General features: G+C 40.3%; 1 protein-coding gene across 1 annotated transcript in view; it reads right to left on the bottom strand.

Annotated features, from left to right (window-relative positions):
• Window positions 1-15,080: 15,080 nt before the first annotated feature.
• Window positions 15,081-24,975, bottom strand: part of PKP2 (plakophilin 2) — a 43,674-nt gene continuing 33,779 nt past the window's right edge. Inside the window, 7 exon segments of the mRNA XM_061372015.1 lie at window positions 15,081-17,638; window positions 19,204-19,291; window positions 20,283-20,472; window positions 21,374-21,527; window positions 22,060-22,233; window positions 23,034-23,195; window positions 24,623-24,740. Of these exon segments, the coding sequence (XP_061227999.1) occupies window positions 17,570-17,638; window positions 19,204-19,291; window positions 20,283-20,472; window positions 21,374-21,527; window positions 22,060-22,233; window positions 23,034-23,195; window positions 24,623-24,740 (955 nt within the window). The 3' untranslated portion in view covers window positions 15,081-17,569.

Genomic DNA, 24,975 nt, shown 5'->3' with positions numbered 1-24,975 from the left:
CCTGGCAGGCAAACCTTGCTTTCTGTTCCCAAGGAAGAGCAGCATGGTAGCAACACCGGTGGGTTATCACCCCTTGGGTAGTGAAACGCCACACTGACATTTCACTGACAGCCGCGGGTGCAGATTTCTGTGCTGAGGCTGCCTATAAAGACACTGTCGCTTTTAGGCAACCTCCCCCAAAAAGGCTCACATGTACACCTTGTGGGAAAGCTTTTGCTAGCTGTCTGGAGAGCCAGAAGGTTGCTCTGACACACTGGTGCAGCCAGTGTAAAACTGTTTCCCTATAGAAATGTTCAAAACTGGCCTTCATGAGCAGTAGCTTCTTCAACATTTGACATGTTTAAAGAATCAATTTTCTTGTACATTTTTTCTGATTCTGGCAGAAACATGTTTTGGAAGGCTATGTTTTCATGTGTGATTACTGTTATTGATTCAGAGAAATCAATAAATGTCTCATTATCATTATGAGAAAGGTATTCTGAAATACAGTATGTTTCTAACAAGGGATTCCTTGATGAAACCAGGCTAGGAAAAACAGGTGTTCTAGTTTACCTAAGCTGTTTACCCTTCTAATTCTCCTTTGCAACATGAGTGAGAAACAGGGTCTTGTTGTTTTTCTATATTTGTATTTTTTTAGGTGCCAGGTGAAATTTTGCAAAGCTGGTAGGCAGATAAATCATTGCTGGTCTTGTCCATGCAGCATGCATGTCAAAGTAATACTGTAATTAGTCCCTGTTCTCACTTTTCTACAGTCAGCTATTGGCATGAGACTTCACTTTGTGGTCATAAATACATTACCAATGTGATTTAATGACAACATGCAAAATGAAGCAGAAGCTTATATCTAAACTTGGCACCTAAATGCCTCCTTCCAGGATTGTGGGTGTGGGTTGCCAAAGTAAGTTCTCTTCAGGGTTTATCTTTGCATCTGGCCCTCTCTTGGCATGGGATAGGCCTGTGCAGTGTGAAATGAAGTTACAACTTCAGCATAATGTTGAAATGTAATAAATTACAGCCTCTAGCCAAATGAAACTTGTAATCGGTATGTCACTTTCAAGTGAGAATGGCTCAGGCAGGTTCAGCGTTCTGCCCGAGTTGCAGAACTGCCGTAATTATCCTGTGTGGTTTTTAACACTGCTGAGAAAAATAAAGTGCTCTAATTTTCAGAACTATAATCTGCTGCTACTATGCAGCTGGCATCGAAGCGTTTCAACCAGCTGAAGCGTTCGTGAGCAGTAACGCAGGGTCAAAAATTGCTATTGCCAGCATAGGCTGAGTTACTTGTAAAGTACCGTGAATTCTTTTGAACGTAGACATTAGACTGTCCTTAAGATTGTAATTCAATTTCAAGATTAAGCCCTTCCTCTCTGTTCCAATGTAGAGCATATGCTGGAAACATGAGAGGACAGATTAAAAAATGTAGTTTTACCGCTGGCCCTTCCTAATGTTCAATGCTGGACGTTCCTCAGGACATTCTTCTTATAACTGATGGCATAAATTTGTATAGGCACACAAACACAGGCAGGTATATATAGAGACACATTGGAATTCAGAGTGCCTGAATAGATTTCATACCTTCCTAGAAACAATCTAGCTGATATTAAACCTCTCTAGGCAAAAGGGTTCCCTTGAGCTAGCATATTGCAAGAGGAAGTTGCTACAATAAATATGTGTGGGAGTTGCTGAATATGTTTAATCTACATTTGTCTGTCAGAAATAATAGCTCTAAAAAGAAAAATAAAGTTGATTGATTAGTGGTTATTTGACCTTGAAGGTGGAGTAACACCCACCAATTCCTGAACCTGCTGTACTTACAGCAGCCCAAATGCTCATGAACACAGGTAGTGCTTCTTGGAGCATCAATGCTCTTTGTTGTTGACCAAGTTTGTTTAAAAGCTATCAACAGTTGTTTATCAGGAAAGAGGAAAAGAAAGACCTTCATCTGAAGCAGGCACTTTCTATCCATGTCAATATATGTATAATCAAATTTTCAAATAAATAATTGCCACCTTTCAAAGGCAACAGAGCACTTCTAAGCTTCACCTTCTCACAAGAATCAGGTATTCAGTGGCCCAAGGTAGATCAGGAATACAGAAATCACGGAAATTACAGTCAATCTGAACTGTAAAAATGTGGTGTTAAATGACAGATTTATCCATATCCTTGTGGCCTTTCTGATCTCTTGAAAAATTTCTCCAGGTCTTTGGCCATGTGGCTGAGATGCAATCATGTAATTTTCCTAATCTATTTTAGTCTGAGGCTGAGTCTGGGCTGCAGGACTGTTTGCATCAGCTGGTTTATACAGCTGAGTTCAGGCATGCTGAGCTGTAGCATGGAGAGATTACTTACACATTTGGAAATCTAATTCATTTTTTTTAATAGAAAAACTATGTTGTGGAAAAAAAACACAACAAAACCCCTAAACCAATACATTTCTGTCTTATCTAATGATTTCCCAATCTATATCTGTAAGTTACGTAGACCTTCCTCCTCTTATTTCTTTCTGCAAGGAAAAAAGGTTGATGTAAAGCCTTGCACCCATGTGTGCTTTATGCTCAGGAGGGCTCCACAGTGCCCATTGCTGCTACAGGATATTGGTAAAGAGCAGCTCCCTGCCAAATTGATGTATCTACTGAAATCAGAGGACTGTTAAATAAAATAAACAAACAAACAAAAAAAAAAAAGGCGCAACAAATTTACAAGTTAGTTTATGGTCATAGAACTGCCGACCTTTTAATGAAAATATTTGATTGATATCATATTACTGCCTCCAGCTCCACAGGGATAAGTGAGTATTGTCAGGAATGATGATTTTTTGTTTCTAAACTGTTACACTGCTCTGAAACACTGAGTTGCTATGGATATTCCCGTTGTCCTGAAGAAGAGATTTGGTAGTATCTTTGACCACTTTCTTTTGTTTTTTTTTTTTTCTTTTTTTGTGGTGGCTTACAGCCCTGTACATTCATTTCACAAATATGTGGGCTCCTAACAGACACTGAGAAAATTCCACTTGATGTAACAATAGTCCCTTCAATAAGCTTTTTCAAAGGATTAAAAAGCAATATCAAAACCAACAAACTCCTGCATGAGTACTTTGCTGAGATTAATTAACCCACTGCTATTCTAGACGATGCCAGAGAAGACTGGTTGTTTTGAAGGTCACTTAGTTCGTAGCAGATTTTACTAGTGCCAAGAACCTTTCATGGATTTGACAGGTGAACAACAATAAATAGATGATTAACTTTGGGCACAGGAATCCAGTAAACTCTTCAAGAACAGGTAAAACTTGTTGGTCTTTTCCTGCAGTACATTCTGAACCATGATACTGATACAGAGAATGAAGTTTGAGCATAGTTTTCATGTTGTTATTTTCTCTGTACTTTCATATGTAAGGAGGGTAGTTCTATTCCTAAGTGGCATCACGTGATTTTTAATTAACGTTCCTACATTCTTTAGGAATAAAAATTCAGATTTTTATATATGACTTTTGGTGGCAACTAGGCTTCTTAAGGCCTCAAACACATTGCAAGGAAGACTCCATGGTAAGGTTTTCCTACATGACAAGGTTTTTGATACTTCCTAAACCACTTACCTCCACTCACTCAATTACCTTGTATGTGGACTCAGTGCTTGGGCTCTGCAGAATACCGTGCATCTCAGTTTTGTAACAAAATGGACTAACTCCTCTATTAGTAATTACTGCTGACTATTTCATACCTTTTCACAGAGCTGTAACTGAGGCTGATCAATACAGCATGATTGCTGAGACATGGGGCTTTCAGCAGATATTACTTAAATTTTACATCATCTAGGAAAGGCACACAGGATTTATCTTGTGAACAAACTATCTCCAGCTTCATTACTGCTGTTAAAATAGAATATTACTGTAGCAATCTGCCTTGAAGGCATAACAAGGAAATTATTTCAGTATGAAGTTCTTTCACATGATTTTGGGTTGTTCTGTCCTGAGCTACGACATCTATTCCTTCCTTTCTCTTTGTTCATCATTTACTGACAGATGCAGTACAACTTTACCCATCTATTAACTGCTACGCACATGCCCAGGTCTTTTCCCATTCCTCTTACCTAAGTAGGTACTAGGTTTCTAAATATATTTAAAAATATAGGCTCAATCTCCATGGACACATTTTTAACCACCACTTGTTTATACCTAACATTTCTAGCTGACAACTGCTAAGAAATAAATAAGTGAACTAATAAATAATCTCTAAGTTATCATATTAGTTGCCAAAGAAGCTCCAAAAAATATCAAATGAAGATGATTTCTTCAGTATGCTATTATTTTTCTCCTCTTTCTTCCCTGATTTTAATCTGTAAGGGAAAAAAACTCCATAATTACAAGAATGAAGACCCATAAACCAAAATTAGTCTGTACATCTAAGTTTTAGCATTCTAAGGAATAATAACCTCTAATATTTTTACCTACTGAACACAGTTATTAACATAAATGTAGTAACCATAATGAGAAAAACAAGTGCCACATTAGGCAAACATTTACATGGAGGGCTCAAGATTTGTATTTGTCTGCAAGCCATCTACTGATTATAGCTAGTGAAAACAGCTAATGAGCAAGGTTAGGTTTCCTCCTTATCTGAGACCTTTCTCACAACTGACTGAGTGGCTCATTCATCACCTAGGCAAAACTCCAAGTCCTTTAAGAGATCAGACTGCTTGATGTGGGGTTCACATATAAGGCCCTGATTAGTGAGCTGATTAAAGGAATTTCCAAAACTGGCCTGGTCTGACTTACGGTGACTATTAGAGCTGTAATGTGAGAGTTATACTGAAAGGAGAGGACAAAAGCATAAAAGTACTTGTAAAGGAAGCTGTCAGCGTTGTGAAAAATCAAAGCTCAAGCAAAATATGGTGGATCCTGAAAATAGGTGTGGGAAAGTTCTTTTGTAGTGACAATTTTAAGTCCCTCTTCAGGCAAATCTGTAAGTTAGTGTTCTTTTCTTTTTTCTTTCTTTCTCAATATGTATTTTTCCTTTCACGTAGGTGTTGTATGAAATTTCATGGGGGCAGAACTCTTGGCTTGATTAGAACAACAACACGGGAGCGTAGAAGCATTCAAGACCTGTGAAAAACTCTCTGCTTTGCCGTGAATCTAAACTTTGTGCTAGGGAGTAAGAAAAGTATTTTCTTTATGCTGTTACAAGGTCAAAGCATCTTGTCACTGGCCAAAACAAATTAGTGCTAATGTTAGTTGGAACAAATGTTGCCCTGATCTGCTTCTTGTAGCTAGTCAGAGCCACACGGAACTTAAATCCCCAACTAGCTCATGAGATTGCCTTCAACTGGGAAATATTTCCTAATCTACAGCTAAAGTTAGCTTGAAGAATTTTTCTTTCTATCCACACAAAACTAAGCTGGTTTGTTATTCTTTCACATTATAGAATCATAAAATCAGAGCACGGTTTGGTTTGGAAGAGACCTTAAACTCATCTAGTTCCATCCCCCTGCCATGGGCAGGGACACCTTTCACTAGAACCGGTTGCTCAAAGCCCCATCCAACCTGGCCTTACGTCAAGAAGCTTTCAAATTCCCATAAAAATTATATGGTACTAAAGGGGTGCAAAACCAAAAGTACCACGAAAATGTCATCTACTGTCAGCAGCTGGCTTGGTTGCAGTGGAGATGTTACCATTTGCACTGTGCACATAGTAGGAAATACCGTGTTACCATGCTGCTTTTTTTCTAGCCAAGTATTCACAGGTGGTAAGGGTGGAAGTGTCTCTAACCTTTTTAGGTAGCCATTTCTAGCATGGCTTCACTGTTCTGATAAGTCTTTAGCTAATGCCCAATCTGAATCTCTCAAATGTCAGCATGTTGAGGATGCCCTGTTGCCCCTTGCTTCACCACCTATCACTACTGTGACAAGTTTGATTCTGTCATCTCTTAGAACTTACTTTCAAGTACTTATAGGTTGCTTTACATGCTTGCTTTGCCTCCTCTTAATCAGGCCAAACAAGCCCATTTCCTTCAACTTCTTCTTACAGTTTATGTGCTGTATGTTTCTTACTGCCTTGGTAGATCTCTGCTGGATCCTCTGCAGCTTCTTGGCATCTCTCTTCTTGATCTAGGAGGGTTCAAGTCACAGGACTCCAATGTGGTGTTACTACCTGCCAAACAAGAGTGACAAGTTCCCTTGGTCTGCTGGCCATGCTTCTCCAAACATAGCCCATTGTGCCATTTCTCCAGTTCACAATGTAAGTGTGCTATCGGTTCAATTTTCACTTGATTTCCATTGTATCTCCCAAGGTCACCTGCTCAGCGGGTCAGTCCCGCTGACATTGATGTCTGGGGTTATTCCACACCCAGTACAGAGATCTGCAGTGCTTGATAACTGAAATATCTCTTGACACAGTGCTTGAGTCTGTGTCAAGGTGAGGGTGTTCCTGTTGTAGATCCTAACACAGGTTAGTCTTGTTTCCACTCCTGAAGAAGGTCGGAGTTTTCCTAGGAAACTTGTTTTTCCAAGACTTATAGCCTGTTTCTCTTGAATAATACTCATAACCAAACCTGAAGGTATTTTTACACTTTTTCAGGTTTTTTGGTAATATTTCTGGATGGCAGAATCACTAGTATCTCCTCTAGTAAGCCCTGACCAAATCCTCCGTCTAGTGCAGGCACCAGCAGCAGCAGTGTGGCTCTGAGAGCAGCATGCCTGTGTTTTGAAGAGACTAGCAAGAATACATATTAAAAGAAATGGAATGTTTGTTCTGGACAGTGACAAGTTCATTTGATGTACATGAAAGAGCTGGCCACCTGTAACGATACATGCATATCATATAATGTGTGTGATAACAGGGGCAGATGCTGCACCCAAACATGCTTGTCTGTGGAGCACCAATGGAAAAACAGGATGGCAAAGCTCCTAAGCCCCTCAAACTACTTGTGTTTAGGCATTTAAAAGCTATAGGCCAGTGACTGTGATGGATTTTAAAATGGTTTAAAGTGCTGGGGATGGGGGGGAGGGGGGGGAGGAGGGGATGGGGGAAGTTACAGCTTCATTTGCAAATAGCTTTCAACAGAACTTGAAATTTCCAGGTGTCGTGATTTAATTTCTTTTTACAATCTAAGGCTGTTTATGTCAAACTACAATCTTGGCTTTCACAGAATTACCCCTCTCACACCCTCAAAATCAGTGATACTTAAATGGCCTGGGATCCAGAGGGAATGTGAGCATGCAGAGCTTTAGATACCACTTCACGGAGAAATACTGGAGGTGGGATATTCCCACAAACCATCACCTCAGACATTATGGTACAGTTTCTGAGAAGTATGTTTGGGGAAATACAGGACTCCAACCACTAGAACAATACTGCTGAAGATGGTCCCTGTCAGAGCTCTTCAGGGAATAATAAACAGGCATAAGACGTTTGTCACGGCTATCTTGTTCCTTTAGAAATTATCTTGCATATGAACCGTTTTGGTGAGCTAGGCTGCATCTCTTGATGTATCCCTTTGCAGTGAAATGGCAGGTTGGAAAGCAATGCTGGGAGCCTCAGAAACCTCTTACCACCAACAGTGAGATACCTCTTATCTTAGGGGTATCCCTTACAGGGCCCATATTCTTAAATTTCTTCTCACCATCCTGGAAGATTCTTTGTGTTTAGACACACTGCAAAACACTAATGGGTGTATATGTATGTGTGTCCATGGGTTTTTCCTGCACTGTTATAACCTTAACCTTCCCCACCTGGGGAGAGTTTGTACACCCATGAGCAACCATTGTATTAACACATCTACTGTTGAAATGAAGAAGGACCCAAACAGATGTATCTCACTTTGTTTTGGCAAGAAAATCCTCTAGCCACATTTGCAATATTCTTTGTTTTGGGACCCTACCTTCCCTCCACCCTGTGCTGACATTTCTGTGTCTGGGAATGGTTTTTGGTTTTATGGAGCTAAGCAATGTTATTATAATATGTCATTAAGCTTATAACGTAAACAATATGTTACCCGGACTTCACTACTCAATTTACAGGAGGTGGAACTACTTTGATGTGGGAGCAGAGACGGAACTGCTGGATTATTTCTCATCTCAACTTTGTCACTGAGGTGTCATCTTCAGGGATTGTCTTCAAAGCCAGAGCAAAAATGATTTGTACTTTATAGCATGTGTGCAGTTTTCAGCAAGCCTGGTGCACAGAGTCCTTCCCAAAAAAAACATTAATTCATTTATCTTGGAAGGGGTTGGGGGAAAAATAATATTTTCCTTAATTCAGCAGAAGAGCTATTGTTACGGCTCAGAAAGAGGAAAAAATATTGGGAAGGTCTTTACAGAAACCCTCCTTTTGTTTTCCTCTTTGACTTCCTCTTCTTGCTCTGAAAAAGCTATTGTTAAGTGACACAAATATGAAAATAAAACGGTCTCACTCCAGTAAAGATGCCTCTGCTTAAAGGACAAGATCAGAAGTCAGTGTAAACTATGGGATATTTGCTGTCCTTTTTGTGAAGGCAGCAGGTCATGCAGGGGCTTTGCTTGCAGCCAGAGCTAAGCATCCTGGGGACTGCCCAGGGTGAAGGAAAGAAACCTTGCCAGTGATGCTGTTAGCAGTCACGAGAGTGTCTTCTTGCCCAAACCGCAGGGTCATGAACATTTAACAAGAATTTGATATTTAACAAGAACCGTTTTAAGAGATTTCTCTGACTTGAAATGTTACACTGATTTTTATTTATTTTTTTACATGTCTGTCTACAGAGAAAAAAAATCTAGCCAAGGCCCTACAACCAGTCTGCATGAGTGGAAACAGTGACAGAGCAAGATACACATCTGCTGCTGGTGGTTGGTATAAACACGTGAGAGATCAGGGACCATTGTCCAGGGCTACACCTTATTTACCTTTGATTTCTTTCTTGTCTGGGAATCAACTAACTGCTGTTTGTGGACCTGGATGAAGAACCTGAGAGCAGACATGTACTTTCCAAGGCTTTTGCCAACTGCAGTTAACATGACTGTTTAATTGATACTGCTAAGTGATTTTTCCCAAGGAGAGAGTGCCCACATGATGGGTAGAAGGCAGCCTCCGTGTTGCTCAGAGACCTCCCAGGGTGCTATGTTGTGCCCACCCTAGATTAGTTCAAACAATCCTTCTTTGCCAAAGCCACAGGCCATGTGTCTGCTCCATAAAGGCTCCCTGTGGGCATCCCCACTGTGTGCCATCCTGCCCTGCACTGGTGCAGCAGGCACTGGAGGGGAGCAAGCCTGACATGCACTCCTTTTGCTGTGGCAATGGAGAGAAAAAAGGGGCCTATTCATGATCATAAGCAGATGGGTAAAGCCTTGCATGGCCCGGGGGTGGGCCAGGGGTGGTTGCTGTGAGTCGGGTAGCTCTCTAGTCCTGTGAAGAAAGCACTTTTCCATTGAAAAAAATACACAAAATGGCAACAGTGAGGCCCAACTTTTAAATATATATAAGAACACTTTTTTTTTTAGGTAAGACTACCTCAGGTTATTATGCTTTCTCTCTCTCTTTTTTAGTGCCAACTTAACAAATCTGCATCTGTAGTCACTGCAGTAGATGTGAAGAACATGAATTTGCATTTAAAACACAGGTGCATGCTTCTCAGGTGTACTAAATGCCCCTTCTTTTATAGGTGAACATATTGTAGACTACAGAATTCATTGTGCTCCATTTACTATTCATAATTACCTCCACAATAAGTTAATTACAACCCTAAGCTCAGGTTGTGGTGAATCTGTCCACCTTTTCTCATAACCGTAGAAAATAACTGATGTAATTAGTAAGAAAGTCCTTGATGGATGTGTAATCTGTTCTGTGTATTCAGAGGCACAGGACTGGCCAGATTGCTGGGCCTCAGCTGTGGCTGTACGAGAGGCAAGTGCAGACCAGTGCTGACTTCCTAGCTCTATGTGAAGGACCTTGGAAACCTGCAAAACAAAACCCCTTAGCAATGTCCTTAAACCTTAGCAATATCCACTCTAGCTTCTTGTTTGTTCCACATACAAATAGGGAAGGGAGTTGAATATAACCCTGCCAGGTTTGCAGTGAAGGTCTCCTGAGATCACTCAGTGGATAAAGAACTGGCTGGATGTCCACACACAAAAAGTTGTGGTCAATGGCTCAATGTCCGGCTGGAGACCAGTAACGAGTGGTGTCCCTCAGGGATCGCTGTTAGGACTGGTCTTGTTTAACATCTTCGTCGCTGACATGGACAGTGGGATTGAGTGTGCCCTCAGCAAGTTTGCTGATGACACCAAGCTGTGTGGTTCAGCTGATACTCTGGAGGGAAGGAATGCCATCCAGAGGGACCTTGACACGCTTGTGAGGTGGGCTGATGCCAACCTCATGAGGTTTAACCATGCCAAGTGCAAGGTCCTACCCCTGGGTCGGAGCAATCCCAGAAACAGCTACAGGTTGGGCAGAGAAGAGATTCAGAGCAGCCCTGCAGAGAAGGACTTGGGGGTGCTGGTCGATGAGAAAATGAACATGAGCCGGCTTCAGTGTGCGCTTGCAGCCCAGAAAGCCAACCATATCCTGGGCTGCATCAAAAGGAGTGTGGCCAGCAGGTCGAAGGAGGTGATCCTGCCCCTTTATTCTGCTCTCGTGAGACCTCACTTGGAGTATTGTGTGCAGTTCTGGTGTCCTCAACATAAAAAGGACATGGAACTGTTGGAACAAGTCCAGAGGAGGGCCATGAGAATGATCAGGGGACTGGAGCACCTCCTGTATGAAGATAGGCTGAGAAAGTTGGGGCTGTTCAGCCTGGAGAAGAGAAGGCTGCGTGGAGACCTCATAGCAGCCTTCCAGTATCTGAAGGGGGGCTATAGGGATGCTGGGGATGGACTCTTCATTAGGGACTGTAGTGATAGGACAAGGGGTAATGGGTTAAAACTTAAACAGGGGAAGTTTGGATATAAGGAAGAAATTCTTTACTGTTAGGGTGGTGAGGCACTGGAATGGTTTGCTCAGGGAGGTTGTGAATGCTCTATCCCTGGCAGTGTTCAAGACCAGGTTGGACAAATCCTTGTGTGACATGGTTTAGTGTGAGGTGTCCCTGCCCATGGCAGGGGGGCTGGAACTTGGTGGTTGTCTTTTCCAACCCTAACTATTCTATGATTCTGAGTCCTCTTTGCCGGATGCACTGGAAGACCATCTAGGTGGTCTTGCTTTCCGCCATGCATATTTCAGAGCTTCTGAAATTTCTCCTTTCTTTTCCACACGGCTTGCTTGGCCTTTTTGCCTTCCATAGTGTACCCAGGTCATACATTTTTTTTTGCCTGGGTAGTGTTTGCTGCTTGGCCCTGTTCAGTTACACTTCTCACTGGAGGTCTGTCATCCCTTACTCCTTACCAGAGAGAAGCCAGCTCCTTTCTCTCCTCCCTGTGTTCTGGCTTTCCTGCCCCCTCCTCAATGAACTGCTCTGGCACTCATACCTCTTTCAAATGGCTCTGCTCCAGTCTTTCACACCAGAAGACAAATTTTCCTCCATCTCCTTGTGCCATTTAATCTGTGAGAAAACTTTTGCAATAACACTTGCAGGAACATTACTGCAATCCAAAGCACCAGTTTTTCACTTCCAGTTTTTATGTATTTTCAGGTTGAGTAGCAGCATCCTTAAAAAAAAAAAACTAAAAACCCTACAACGTTTCTTGCAAATACTACTTTGTATATGTTCCTTTTTATCAGCATAGATATTATCAGGCCAGGCTTTCTCATCAGAGCCTCTCTTTATTTAAAAAACTCTAAGCTTTGTCCATATGCTTTTAAATCAACAAATATTATCCTATTAATAAATTCTTATTTCATGGCTATATGTATCATATGTTTAGAGCAGTTTTTTCCTAGCATCAGGAAAGAAGAAATTTCTTAAGAATCATTATTCCAGTTTTTTTAAAAGAGACTAAAATTCATGTAATCCCAGCTTTCATTTTAAAGAGGAGCTGCATAACACTCCTAAACCAACGTGCTAACAGAGAGAGCAGACAGTTTGCACGGCCACCCTGTCCCTCCTCAAGGCTAAAGGTTGTCTTTGAAAGCCTCCATTGTTCCATTGTTCTCTGCAGCACCCTATCTGTTACTGTGTTGTAACTGCAAATGCAAAGGTAACTACAGCACAAGTGCACCGAACAATCCACCCCGATGATGCAACATTTTTACTACAAAGGGGAAGTTTTATGATGAAAAAGCGTATTTCTCTTCTGTATTGTTTCCCCATTTTTAGCCAACAGCTTTCTTTTATACAGTCTGTTTTAATCTGTTACAGATCATTCATCCTGTATTCCACATCCAATGTTCTCCAGCCTTGGATGGAGTTGTGTGGGGCTTAGACTTGTGCACATTTTTTTAAATTGGGCTTTGCCCAATGTCCAGTGTTTTGAATTAAACTCAAGTGTGCTCATGTATCCTGAGGCACAGTGTGCTTTCCAAGCAGAGTTCAACACTGACACTACAACACTGATGATTTATTTTGTTGATATTCCAAGCCAAACATAGCTATTCTGGCTGGGGCCCATTATTTTATGACCTTCATGGGCTTCAGAAAGTTTCTGAACTTTCTGAAAGATATTTACCCTCTCAGGCAGCAGCTAGAAAAGCCCCTTTCGCTCTTAATTGTTTTTTGTGTTTGCCCAGTGGCTCAGGCTTGGCTATTCCAGTTCCTAGTGAACACAAAGTAAGGCATATTTGTGTAGGTCAAACAATGCCCTTAAATCTTTCCAGAGCTGAGACAGACCTGAAGTCTCTAATTTAAGTTACAGGGGCTCTTAGATGTCTAAATACTGGTGTATTTCTGAGCCCCAGAAAGCAAAAGCAGGCTGGAGACTTTTGAGGCCAACACCCTTCAAAGTGTGAGGGATGGCATCTTGGTTCATAGTTCTATAGCTGGTTAGAGCTTAGAGACTGCAAAAATGAAGGCATAGGTAAGAGAGGGTCTTGTGCAATTTTGGGAGGAATATGTGTTCAGCATGGAAAAAAAGAGCCTAATGACAAGCACTGTATTTGCAGCTCGTGCCCCTACTCCCTTTCACGGTCATGGTGATGCCTGCTCTGTGACCATGGGCATGCTCAGAAGACCCTGATACCTTGTGGGGATTTGGCTCAAAATATTGGCTCTAAACTGTAGCTGCTAAAGACATGTAAGGCAAATGCCTGCTTCCTTTTTTTTTTATTTTCTTTCTTTTTTTCTTTGTATGTATATGTGGATATTTAGGCTGGTCTGAAATGTCATTAAGAATTACAGGATACAAATAATGGGAATGGGAGTTTAGGTTGAATAACAGAAAAATTCATAGCAAATGTCAAGTTCCTAAACTTGAATTCTTTTCAGTCACACTGGACACCGCGCTGGAAGAAAGGATGCAAGCAAACTTTAATTTCTGATCCTGAGCTGACAATACCTCTAATATGTATGTTAAATGTTTTTGGCTCTTAAATGACATAAAATGGGTTTATTTCCTCATCATATGCAAACCTATTAAAATATGTAAAGTATGGCTGTAAAGAATTGCAAAATCCTGATCTATGTATGCTATCTGCAATAAAACCCTTTATGTCTTTCATATGTTTGTACAAATCTTCCTGCTGCATTTTCAATAGGTAGATGCCATACAACATCTAAAACAATATGCTAGGTGTAAACTCACATAGTTATATTAACAACCTGATTCTTCAAGCCTTGTCCTTGATGAATTGTGATGTTAAGCTCAAATGTGCATTTTCTCCAGTCTGATTTCTGCTGCTCTATCCAGATCTTTGTCTCATATTAGATGATGGTTTAAGGTCATATTATCTTCCTCGTGGGCTGGGTCTAGAGTATGAGTCATGAATGTAAACTGAGGTTTTAATCAGTGACAATTAAAGTAAAAGAATGGAAGAGCATCTGCTGGAGTTGAAAGAACTTGGGAAATACCAGTCTCGCAACTTTGCAAAGCTTGTGCGTGATTCACATTGTGACTGTGCTCCTTGGGCTATCTCATTAACCACCTCCCAAGAGGGGTGTGAGTGATACTGTTGGTCTTTTTGGTCCTGGACCCTAAAGACAAGAACACATAATGCTTCTGGCAAGATGGAGCCTAAGGGCTAAACATGGTAACAAGCAGACTGGCAGCCTGAGATACCCTCAGCTTTAATGAGTTGCCTTTTGAGGACCTACTGCCAGGCTAAGCAGTAACTAGTGAAAGGTCTGGATTCTTGTATTGTGGCTCATGATGGTGCCACTTCCTGTCACCTGCAGTTTTATATAGGCGCAGAAGGGAGGGTTGAACCTTTTTTAATGGACAGCATGTTCCTACTCAAAAGACAAACCCTACAAAAAAGCCAAGTAACCCAAACTCCATGTCAGTGCACAGTATAATGCAATATTTTACACAGATTAATTCTATTTAGCAAGGGAGTGAGAAGAAAAAGCACTAATATTTAGGAGCAATGACAGCAGAAGAAGGGCAGGAGATGAAATGAGGAAAGGAATGACTAATTCTCTGGCAATGAATTAATGTCTATGTTTACTGTTATCTACTACAACATTATCCATACTAATTAATAGTTTCTACTAAAACAGTTCAGTGAAAGCTAGTTGTACTGGGCTGTGGTTAGAACATTATCTGAAGACAAGAAGACCTGGGGTCAGTTCCTCGTTCAGCCAAAAACTTTCTGGACTCTATTGACTGTGTTTGAAGTCAAATCTCCTCTCTGTAAGTAAGAAGGTTATATTTCCCAAGTACAAGACTATGGTGCGGATGATTATGTTTGAAATCTCCAGTGGTAATATGGCCCATGGTAAAGTTTACTGGCAAACAGCAGTTTAAGAGAAGTGAAAGCTAAAGATCCGAGGTGCTTTGGTAGGTCAGTGACACTAGACAAAGAAAGCTTTAACAGATCTTGTAAATAAAAACAAGTTATTTACAGGAGGAGTCTGATGCCACAAGAGCATTACACAGCTTGCCTCCAGTAACACCCTCCTCTTTTAGAGAATTATAAGTCTCTCTATCTAGATTTAATTTTAAAATGAATTTGCCCTTTTAAAGGAAGGGCTCAGACTTGAAAATACATTTACTGCATCTCATGAATAACAACAAAGACCAAAGACAGATATTCTGCATTAGAGAAAACACTTTATTATTTCTCTGACTAACATTCTTTGCTTTCTTTGGAGTACTGCGAAATGTTTTTGATTACATACAAGTAGGAGATCAGTCATAATAAGGTGTGTCACTGTTCCTCATCTCTGTTTATGGCTTTCAGTTGTTGCCAGGTCTAATATACTCCTTTGTGACTTGATTTTAAAGGAACAGTATCATAGAATCATAGAATAATTTAGGTTGGAAAAGACCTTTAATATCATGGAATCAATAGAAACAGCCCCAAAAAAGTTTGCATCCCCTTCTTAGGGACACCATACAGGGCGATAGACATATTAAGTAGGACATTTAAAAATACCCAGCATTGGTGTTTTGTTTCACAGAATGAAACCATTTCTAAAAGTCCCTTTTCTGATCTTTAGTCTGCAGTTCTTCATTCCCATGCTACTCCATATTCAGGGTTACTTTTCATATATTAGTTTTGCCTACTGCTAGCTTTTGAGCAGTAAAAGTAGACTTGTCCAGGTTTTCTGGTGCTTATTCATTCACGGCATATGCAGTGTTACTTAGGTTAACAAGTTAGAAGAAAAAAAATTAGATTTTAATTGTCTGTTTTCTATTACATTTTAAAAAATTACAAAAACAATTTCCTCCACATGCGGTGCTGTAAGTTCCCTTCCTCTGTGTTGTTTTTGGACCTGGAGTATTTTGAAAACGACCTCCTAAAAAAAATTTAGTATTTTTAAAACCTCTTACTGGAATGCATTTGATTTGAGTTATTCAAAGCAAATGTGTAGGACTAACAGGCCTATGAAAATGATCTGTGATGGGAAAACAGGATTGTTTGCTTACCTCCCCAGGACATGTTCTGTTCTGTAGGCACGTGTGGGACTTCCTAGGAACCCTGTGAGAACTATGTGCATCTACCAGCAGAATTTAGCTCCCTGATATTCAAAATATGTTTGGACAGTGCAATGTCACAATTTGCAGTTGGTAAGTTTCTGAGCTAGACCTTTGGCCAGGAGTGTCAAAGTGAAGTGATGATCTCCCCAGTGAGGTCCCTACTTTAAGGATTATGCACCCCTTTCTAGATAAGAACAGCTGCAAAAGGTCCTGTGCCAGCAGTTCAACATGGGGGTACAGGACAGGCTCCATTCATGTGAGGAGGCTTGTAAATACATATGCCAAAGTGTTGTTGCCATGAATGTAGCTTATTTCCCTGATTTCAGAAGAGAAATGCCAGATCATGTCAGATGATAATCTAATCCACAGAGGTTTATATATTTATATATAAATTTCCTATTGGTACAACAGACAATTAAATTACTCATTTGTTAATATGAAACTTGCTTATGGAAGGTATCAAATGGTGTTTTTTAGTGCTTTTTTTCCCTCTCTGAGGGAAACAGACTTTAGGTGCTTTGGAATTTTTCTCCTCCTGTTACGTATTCCCACATGTGCAAACACAGTCCTTCAGTTATCACACTGCACATAATTGCTGTCGGGAGGATGATGAGTTCAAGTGAGAGAATGTGAAGCAGGATCAGATTAATTTCTTAAGCAGCATGAAGCCTAACCTCTTGTATGTGTGTATATATTACCTCAAAAATAAAGGCAAGAATTTACTTCCTTTACTGTATACAGATTATCAACAGAATTGTTTTGAAAATACAATTTTCTTAAAATAAGCACTTAACCACTGGCAAATAATGCTGCCACTAACTCGCCGAGAATGACAGTTCAAAGTTCAGCCCAAAGTGTCTGAAACAGCATTTGAAACACAGTGGTTCTAATCAAAAAACCCCTTCCTGGACACTGTTATTAAATCCAAGAGCCATGGTAAGGAGGATAAGAGAAGCAAGGAATAAGACCTATTTAAAATCAGTTTTGTTGCTGTTGCTAATGGAATCTCAAACGAAAGAGACGTAAGAACCAGTGAGCTCTTGAATACGAGCAATACAAAAATAATCATTTTAACTTCATAGGTGCTTTTATAATGCAAGCAGTGAAACAGCTCCTTGTGTATACTCACAGAATCTGGAGATTCTTATTCAGCAAGTGGGAAGAAACAAAAGAGTGAAAAACTGTTATCTCCTGAGCATTGCACTTGATGCTTATCTACTGTAGAAAACTATATGTATAAAACAGTCTGAAAAGAATTTGCTGTTAATCAGCATTTCAAACCTCTGTGTATACATGCCTGTTAGACTAAAGACAAAGGTCTGAAGCTCTGACTGAATGGTGATAAACCTGGATGAAATGTCACCTCAGGCATTCTGAAGAATCCATCTTTGGTTATACTTATATTGATATATACAGTGATAACAAGGTTATTAGGATTAAAAACACAAAACAGCTACCCTCTGGTCACTCCAGTCTTATATAAAATCAGCCTCTTTTTTTTCTCCGAGATACTTCCTGGTTCGTGGTGGCAACACTGTGAAGATAGTCATGTTAACTGATGTATGATCTCACTTGTCTTCAGTGGTGTTATGCTCTGATTCAATCTTTTAGTGAGTTGTAGGCTTTTGTGGTCCGGGTATTGATGAAATCTGCCTTCTTAAAGTCAGCCTTTGGAATGAAAGAAACAGAATAATTCATTATCTTCAGTACCAATTCTGCAAGGGAAGGTGGGTTCAGCTGCCTAAAAGCTATATATGGAGCCATGGTGGGGGGGTCTAGGCAGAGTCCTTTGCAATCAGCAGAGACAGAACAGGAATCTCTCAGGAGGGATTCCATTCAGTCTAAGATAGGAGAGACGATGAATCACTGGATTTGCTTAACTCTCTCCACTGACTGTACCAGGAGCCTATTCTTCTCCGTCAGTTCTACAGACTCGTAACTCTTAGGTGACTAATGTCAGCTGAGATTAACGTTATCTGAAGAAAGACTACAGGGCAATGCCAAAATGACTCAGTATTTTATCAGTCTCGTTTGATCAAGTGATTTCTGTTGCTTATTAGACTGACTTTTCAAAAACATCTAGCCATTTGGTTGGCCTGCGGTTTTTAGTGCCATACCTGGTATCTCTAAAGGGACCCAATTTGCACAAGAACAGCAAGTAATCAGTGTTTTTTGAAACTCAGATCTGACAAATGTGTCTTACAGGCATACCCACTGTATGCACCTGTGACTTCAAAAAATTGGTGTCATTAGGGATATTGCTGTACATTAAAGTCAGAAATATAGTTGCAAACAAGCAGAGACAACAAAATCAAGTTAGAGATTATATAGGTAGAGCACCCGTTTTCCTGAATGCAGCTTTCTGGCTTGTGGGGCAGTGTACTTGCTGTGTGATGCAAGACTCTTAAAGGATACTACACTAAGTAACTTTTTCTGAGCAATTTTTAACAAAAAATCTACAAGAAGAAATAAGCTGAGTAATAAATGCTAAAGCCTAGAGTTTTTAAAAATTTAATAAGTTTAGGTAATAGGGAATTTTAGGTGTCAGAAATACTGAACAGCAAGAGAACAAGGAATGAAAACAATTTGAAATGCAGGGTTGAAGGTAGGTAGGTTGAAATTAACCCAGCTGTGTGTTGAAAAAAGCAGTCTTAGAACTTCAACAGGAAAGACACAAACTGGTTTGTTGGATGATTCATGTCGGTCATTTTTTGTTTGATTTTGACTGTGGCAGTGAACATTTGCCAACACCTTTGCCAGGCGGTAGCTTTTTATTTGAATATAACTAACACCTGGGCTCCCAGGCCATACAAACAACAAGACTGCTCTGGTTTTACAGCAGGAAGCTGCCTCGCCCTTCTTTTGGTTTTCTGGCACCTTAGCCCTGTGTGTCAGGTTGGTCCAGTCAGCGGTGGATGGACACCTACTGCGCATCACTTCTCACCATCGGACACTTCTGGCAGGCAGAAGCAACATTTTTCAGAAACTTTGCCAGTGGATACAAAACCACAGAAGGAAAGAATATGAACAAAGATGAGTAAAAATCAAGGGCATGCATTACTTGTGCAGCATTATGTACAAGTAACAGGAACACCAAATTCAGAGACCACATGAAACCCTGTCATAGGCTGTTTCTTAACAGTGCAGAAGTGCTAAGGGCCCCAGAGGACAAATGAGAGGGTTCTAGGTCCGAAAGAACAGATTACATATCTTTGTTCCAACCCAGATCTTACCTTTTTGTAAGCGCTGTGAAGATCAGTATGTGACCACAAGGAGTAGAGGAGGACTGAAGCAGCCCTACTAGCCTTGCTGAACACGTTACTGCAATTTTGCAAAAAGAATGATAAAATATCTGAAATTCCCATGTCATAATCACAGTGCATATTCAGACTTCAGCAAATGTAACCTTGTAGCATTTTTCTGCCTCTTTCCTCCTACGTGCTGGTTTACTGCTTTTCAGGCATTCTAGCACGTTTCATGCTGTCCTGACTACTGAAGAAAAAAGGAAACATGACTCCCTACTTGACTAATTCTTCAACATTTGGGAGAAATTAACTACTTTATAGCCTTCATCTTAGAGCAGCTATCATACTAGAAATTTTCAGTTGAGGAAAATACTCCTCAGCATAACAACCATTTGAAAGGATCTTTCTATCAGGTAAAATCTCGGGTTAGTTAGATGGGATTTAAAGTATTTAGGACTTCGTGAGGGCTTCCTTTGCTGAGATGAATTTCCTCTACCCTTTTGTAAAAAGGGAGGAAGGCAAACAGAATAATTATTCATATTCATAAATACATTAATACATCTGAGTAAATATTGGTTGCATGTATTGACATGTTGAAGAATAATTACAGGAATTTCAAATCTATTCTCTAAAATGCCACTTTATAAACATCTTTTAAAGTACAGTTCAGTAGGTTCTGTAAAATGTATCCCTGCACTTTACTGATAAAGATTATCAGGACTATGTTACAAGGAACATGAAAGATAGAAATTTTCTGGGGACAGATAAGATCTGCTGGTCAGTCACTGTATATATCAGAATATAGATAATGTTGTGCAGTTATCTTCCGAAGAGTTATTTAAAATGCTGTAACATGGCAAATTTAGCTGTGGACGGAACAGTTGCTATAAGAGGTTTTTTCCGTATTTCCAAACACGTGCAATTTTACTCACATCACAGTCACTTGCTTAAGCTGTCCTGTACCTTGTGATGCAGTGTTTTTATCCTCCAAGTGGCAGAGGATGCAGTTTCTTTTTTTCTCCCAGGGAAAGCAGAACGGAGAGGAGAAGGTGTCTCAACCATCTTACCTGTCATTCATGCTGATGGTAATAATCTTCGGTAGGCCGTCAGCACTCAGGAGAAGCCGTGCATTGTGTGAACTGCTCTGTGTCAGATTGTACAAGGTGTAGCAGATGGATGCCGTGGTTTCACAGACAATATCAGACCCCGGGACTGTCTCAGGAAGTATCGAGACCAAATCAGGCAAAACTTCTTTAGCTGTAAGTTAGAACAGAAACAAAATTCATACTTTTACTGGTGGATTCACCACTTGTAATTTTTAACACCATATGGATTATCCCTTTGAAATCAACCCAACAACATGTTACAGTATTTGCATTAACAGGGAATGTTCTCCAAGGATTAAACATTGCCCAGGAGACTGTTCTGCAGAATTCTGGAGGCTAATGTCCCCATTAGCCAGCTGTGTGCCTGTAATTTCCACATCTCCTCCCCTTTGGTGGGAACAAAGTAAAACAAATAATGTGCCTTGATTTTATCCCATAAGCAGAAAAAAATTCAAATATACATTAAATTTAGATGAGACTACTCAGAATAGAAATGGCTTCTGATGTGAAAATAATAATAATATTTTGGAAATAAGGTCCCCTAAAAAGCCTGAGCTATCTTTCCTGTACCACCTTCTAGCTTCCATTCTCAAAAAACTTCTGTATAAAACCTTTGTAAACTTCAAGATTACAAAGCTTTCTGTCTAAAAGAAGAAAATACAATGTTTGCTTGAAGAATTATAGATGCTGTATGATTCCTTGCAAAGGATTACATAGCTGTGACAATACAGAACTCAGGACTCACTCTCTTTTACCTATTTTAAGCAGAAGAAAAACTCCCTCTCCAAATCTGTATAGATTTTACTTCCATTATGTATTTTTGAAAGTAATATCAATGAAAGTCTCTGACGAGGAACACTAGTGAAAACTTGAGGTTAGAGTCTTTCTTAGTCAGAACTGTTATTTTCAGCCCTGTGTAGTGACTTCAAGTGTCTGCCCTAAAAAACTACTAAACTCATGCATCAGCTTTTTGCACATTTCTTTTTTTAGAAAAGGAAACTTTAAGGCAAAGAGAGCTGAGGAAGCCCAAGAGACAATGAGTCTTTGCTCACCTATATCACTTTGAAGAGAGGTGTTGCGGGACAAGTTCCTGAGCAGTGAGACTGCTGTCTTCTTTACTGTCGGGTGGCTTACATGCAGCATAGTTCGAATACTTGGAAGGCCATTCGCCTTCTGAACAACAGTTCGGGCCACTGAAAACGGCATCTGTTATACAGCATGCAGCAATAGTGTGTCATTACCGTGAATGCATAGCCTCATAAAAACCCTACATCAATTCAAGCAGGTGATATAAAAGAAGTTTCAAGCCCTCTTTCTCCCATGTCCTCTTTGGCCAGTTCACCAGACAAAAGTCATTAGTTTCCTCACCACAAAAGTGATCTATGGTTGTGTCAAAGCTTTCTTCTCCCCATGGGACTGATTATATTCCATGAAATCACTTTTGTGGTGCCTTTAACATGTATCTACTCATCCCTTGTTGTGCAATGAATTAGCAAATTCCACATATGGAGGAGTACACAGGGTGAGAAGCATCAGTATTTGCCAAGCAAGAAATAGCTTCACTGCTGGTTATGACTTTCCCTTCAATATTCTTTGATTTCCTTGATCATGTCTGCTAGCTTGTGACTCATCAGTGGCCATTTGAGCTCAGTGCAGTGAGCATGTTGCACTGCAGCCCTGAACAATATACATTCACATTAAGAATTAGAAAACAAGAAGAAGAAAAAAGCTGACTTACTGGTCCAGTGCCAGCTGTGAGGTTCTGAAGAGCTCCCAAGGATGCTTCCTGGGTATAGTTTCTGGTACTTTTTGCTATTAAGGAGAGATATATCCTAATCAGTGTGGAATGCCAGAGTGATTCAACACCTCTGGGATTGCTCTTTTCCTCAGGTAGCGGTGTGTCCTGCTGCTTCTAAACATGCAAACAGATCAAGCCTTTAGAAACACTGACATTATATGACTTACTGCATCACAAACTAAACTAGCCATTTTGTACCTCTCTATGAGCAGGTTATACACAGATTTTCACATTGTGAGCTCAGATGACAACATGTAAAATTTCAATATTTAACTATACTGGCCTCTCCATCCAGAAAGAGGAGATAGGTGCAGGGGAAGCTGCTTCTCATCTCTCGGCAACTGACCCTAGGGGCTGAGACCAAGGAGAAACAGAAATGGCCAGCTACAATTGTACTGTGGATGGAACAGAAGAAGGCAAAATACACTCCAGCAAAACCAATAGGTGGGGAAAGGTCATAAATCCTTTTATTTCACTTCTACCTTCCGTTAGTACCTGCTTTCCTCCAACAATGCCCTGTCACCAGAATATTTGTACCACATGGCATCAAAAGAAGAGGTCCTGAAGTAGCCCAAATGCTAGCAACTCACGGAAGTGGCAAGTCACCTTGTGCTGGTTTTACTGGTGAAACTGTCACAACACCCACTTTTTGGCGGGGCACTTGCACAATTTCCGTGCACAGTACAGGTACCACTTAGAACCATCAGAGGTGATGAAACTGAGTGGCAGTATTCCTCATCTAATGAAACAATGAATTACTATGGGTGTTATTATAAATTTGCATTTTGGGGGCAAATAAGTGTCACATTACTAGATAACATCAATAACAGATTGCTAAGCAGATTACATCTTTATTCTCCAGAAGCTGCTACAGCTGATTGACAAGATGAGATGTAACTAAACATATGCTTTACCTCTTTTACTTTTCTGCTTCGTGTTCCAAAACAGCCCGGTGTTTTATCACTGCTAGAAGTATTTCTTCTTTGCATATATATGCTCTGGGCATAGCTCTCAGGGAGCTCTGTCTCTAGCTGGTAGGAAAGATTGTGAAGAGTGCACACACAGTTCTCTGTGGCCTAAAACAACAAAAGAATAGAAATCTTGAAAGCTTTGGCATATGATGAAGGGACATGCATAGGCTCGAGAAGAGCTTTCATTTTTGAACCTTCAGCAACAAACTTCAGCTTCTAATGTCTTGCAGAAGACATTCTTTGTGCCAGTGATCCACAAGACTGCATTTACACTCATGAATTAAACATGCCCTAGGATGTTCCTGAGCACAGAAGCCAATTGGCACACATGGCTTGTATTCAGAGCAGGGTGCATGCCTGTTGGAAATGGTCCTGGGACATTATAATTCCTGAATTGTGCCTGGGAATTGTTTGGGCGAGTGCTATTTGGCACAGAGCAGAAGTGTGCCGAGGACTGTTTAAGAGCTTAACAGTAAAGGTAATCACGTACACAACACACCGTAGCATCAGCAAAAGGGAAATTTTGTATCTTTCCTAAAGAATAAGCTAGAATGCTTTTTTTTAATTATAGGTGCCTTTCTCGGCACAGCTAAGGTTGGGTCTACAATTTCTGAGTGATGAGTCTAGTGGCAAATAGCTTTATTACCAGTCCCTCCTTATTTGAAAGTAAAAGGAATGAGTAGTTTTAAGACAAAATGCAGCAGGGATTTACTGGCACAAATGTAATGTGCTGTATTCTCCCTGAAGCTAATGGCACTGAATACAGGGAGATGGAGAAGCTCAAGTAACTAATCCTAGAATAGAGCTATAAATGTGCAGTAATTGCCACTACACAGCACAAGTCATAGCAGGAACACTAGAAGTGCCTCACTTGCTGAGGCTAAGCTTCTTGTGAGTGACGGCTGATCTTCTCACCCAACTTCACCCAGCTTTAAGACAGGCACCTTGTTTAAGCAACGTTCTGGGTTTATCTGCAGGCAATGATGGGAGGACGAAAATGAAAGCAACTGGCTTCTGGAGGTGTCTATGTCCTTGTAGTTACTAGCTTACGCAGCAAGTATAACTATACCTTAGAAAAATGAATCCCATTCAAAATGATTCAAACTCCTTAATTACACTGCCAACCAAAGCGATTTATGTTCTTCATTTCCTAAGGGGTATATAGCACTAAGTATATACAGGAGAGTAACCAGATTAATTTTTTAAGCTTCTAGCTTAGCTACCTCCCTGAGACAGCTAAACTGATAGTACTGATTCTCTAGGTGTTTTCTCTGAAAGCTGTGATTTTATGTAACTTTTAAAAAGAAAGAGAAGTTTCTAGCTCTCTCTGGTGTTTCTGAAAATGTTTTCCCAATGCTAAGGTATGTTATTTTTTTAGATTGCAGGATATAAATACTTCAGAAAGCTTCTTCCTGGACTTACATCTTAGGTAGCAGTTCTAAAAGCTCTGGAAATAAGTTTGGCAATTACATCACAACTGTTTCTGAACACTGGTTTTCCCCTAGGACAAGACCTTTCATCTCAAAGAATACCTTGTCATTAGGCTCGTGGTCTGCAATAGCTCCTTGAATATAATACACAAGAGAATCAATTAAGCCGTCACATTCTCTCATCTTTTTCCTTCCTTCTGGGCCAGCAGAGCTCATATTTCTGTACAGAAAGGAATACGTTGATAAGCAAAGATTCAGTCAAAGACTTTTCTCCTCTGACAATCTTTCCTAGCTAAATTTTAAAGATACTAAAGTTAACGTTGACTGCTTCCTTTCTTCAGAGCTGTCACGAGAATCTGAGCCTTGGCTAGGTAAAACTTTCACTTTAGTGCATTCCCAGACAAAACCAAATACTCCAGAAAAACAAACTGTTGTGTTTGGATGGATAATGGAAG

This window comes from Neopsephotus bourkii, unplaced genomic scaffold (assembly GCF_033783945.1).
Source record: "Neopsephotus bourkii isolate Nb327-2 ecotype Australia unplaced genomic scaffold, CSIRO-AGI_Nbou_v1 NB_1589, whole genome shotgun sequence".
In the NCBI taxonomy this organism is placed as follows: Eukaryota; Metazoa; Chordata; class Aves; order Psittaciformes; family Psittacidae; genus Neopsephotus; species Neopsephotus bourkii.
The sequence above is the reverse complement of the archived record's forward strand: the minus strand, read 5'-3'. Positions and strand labels throughout refer to the sequence as shown.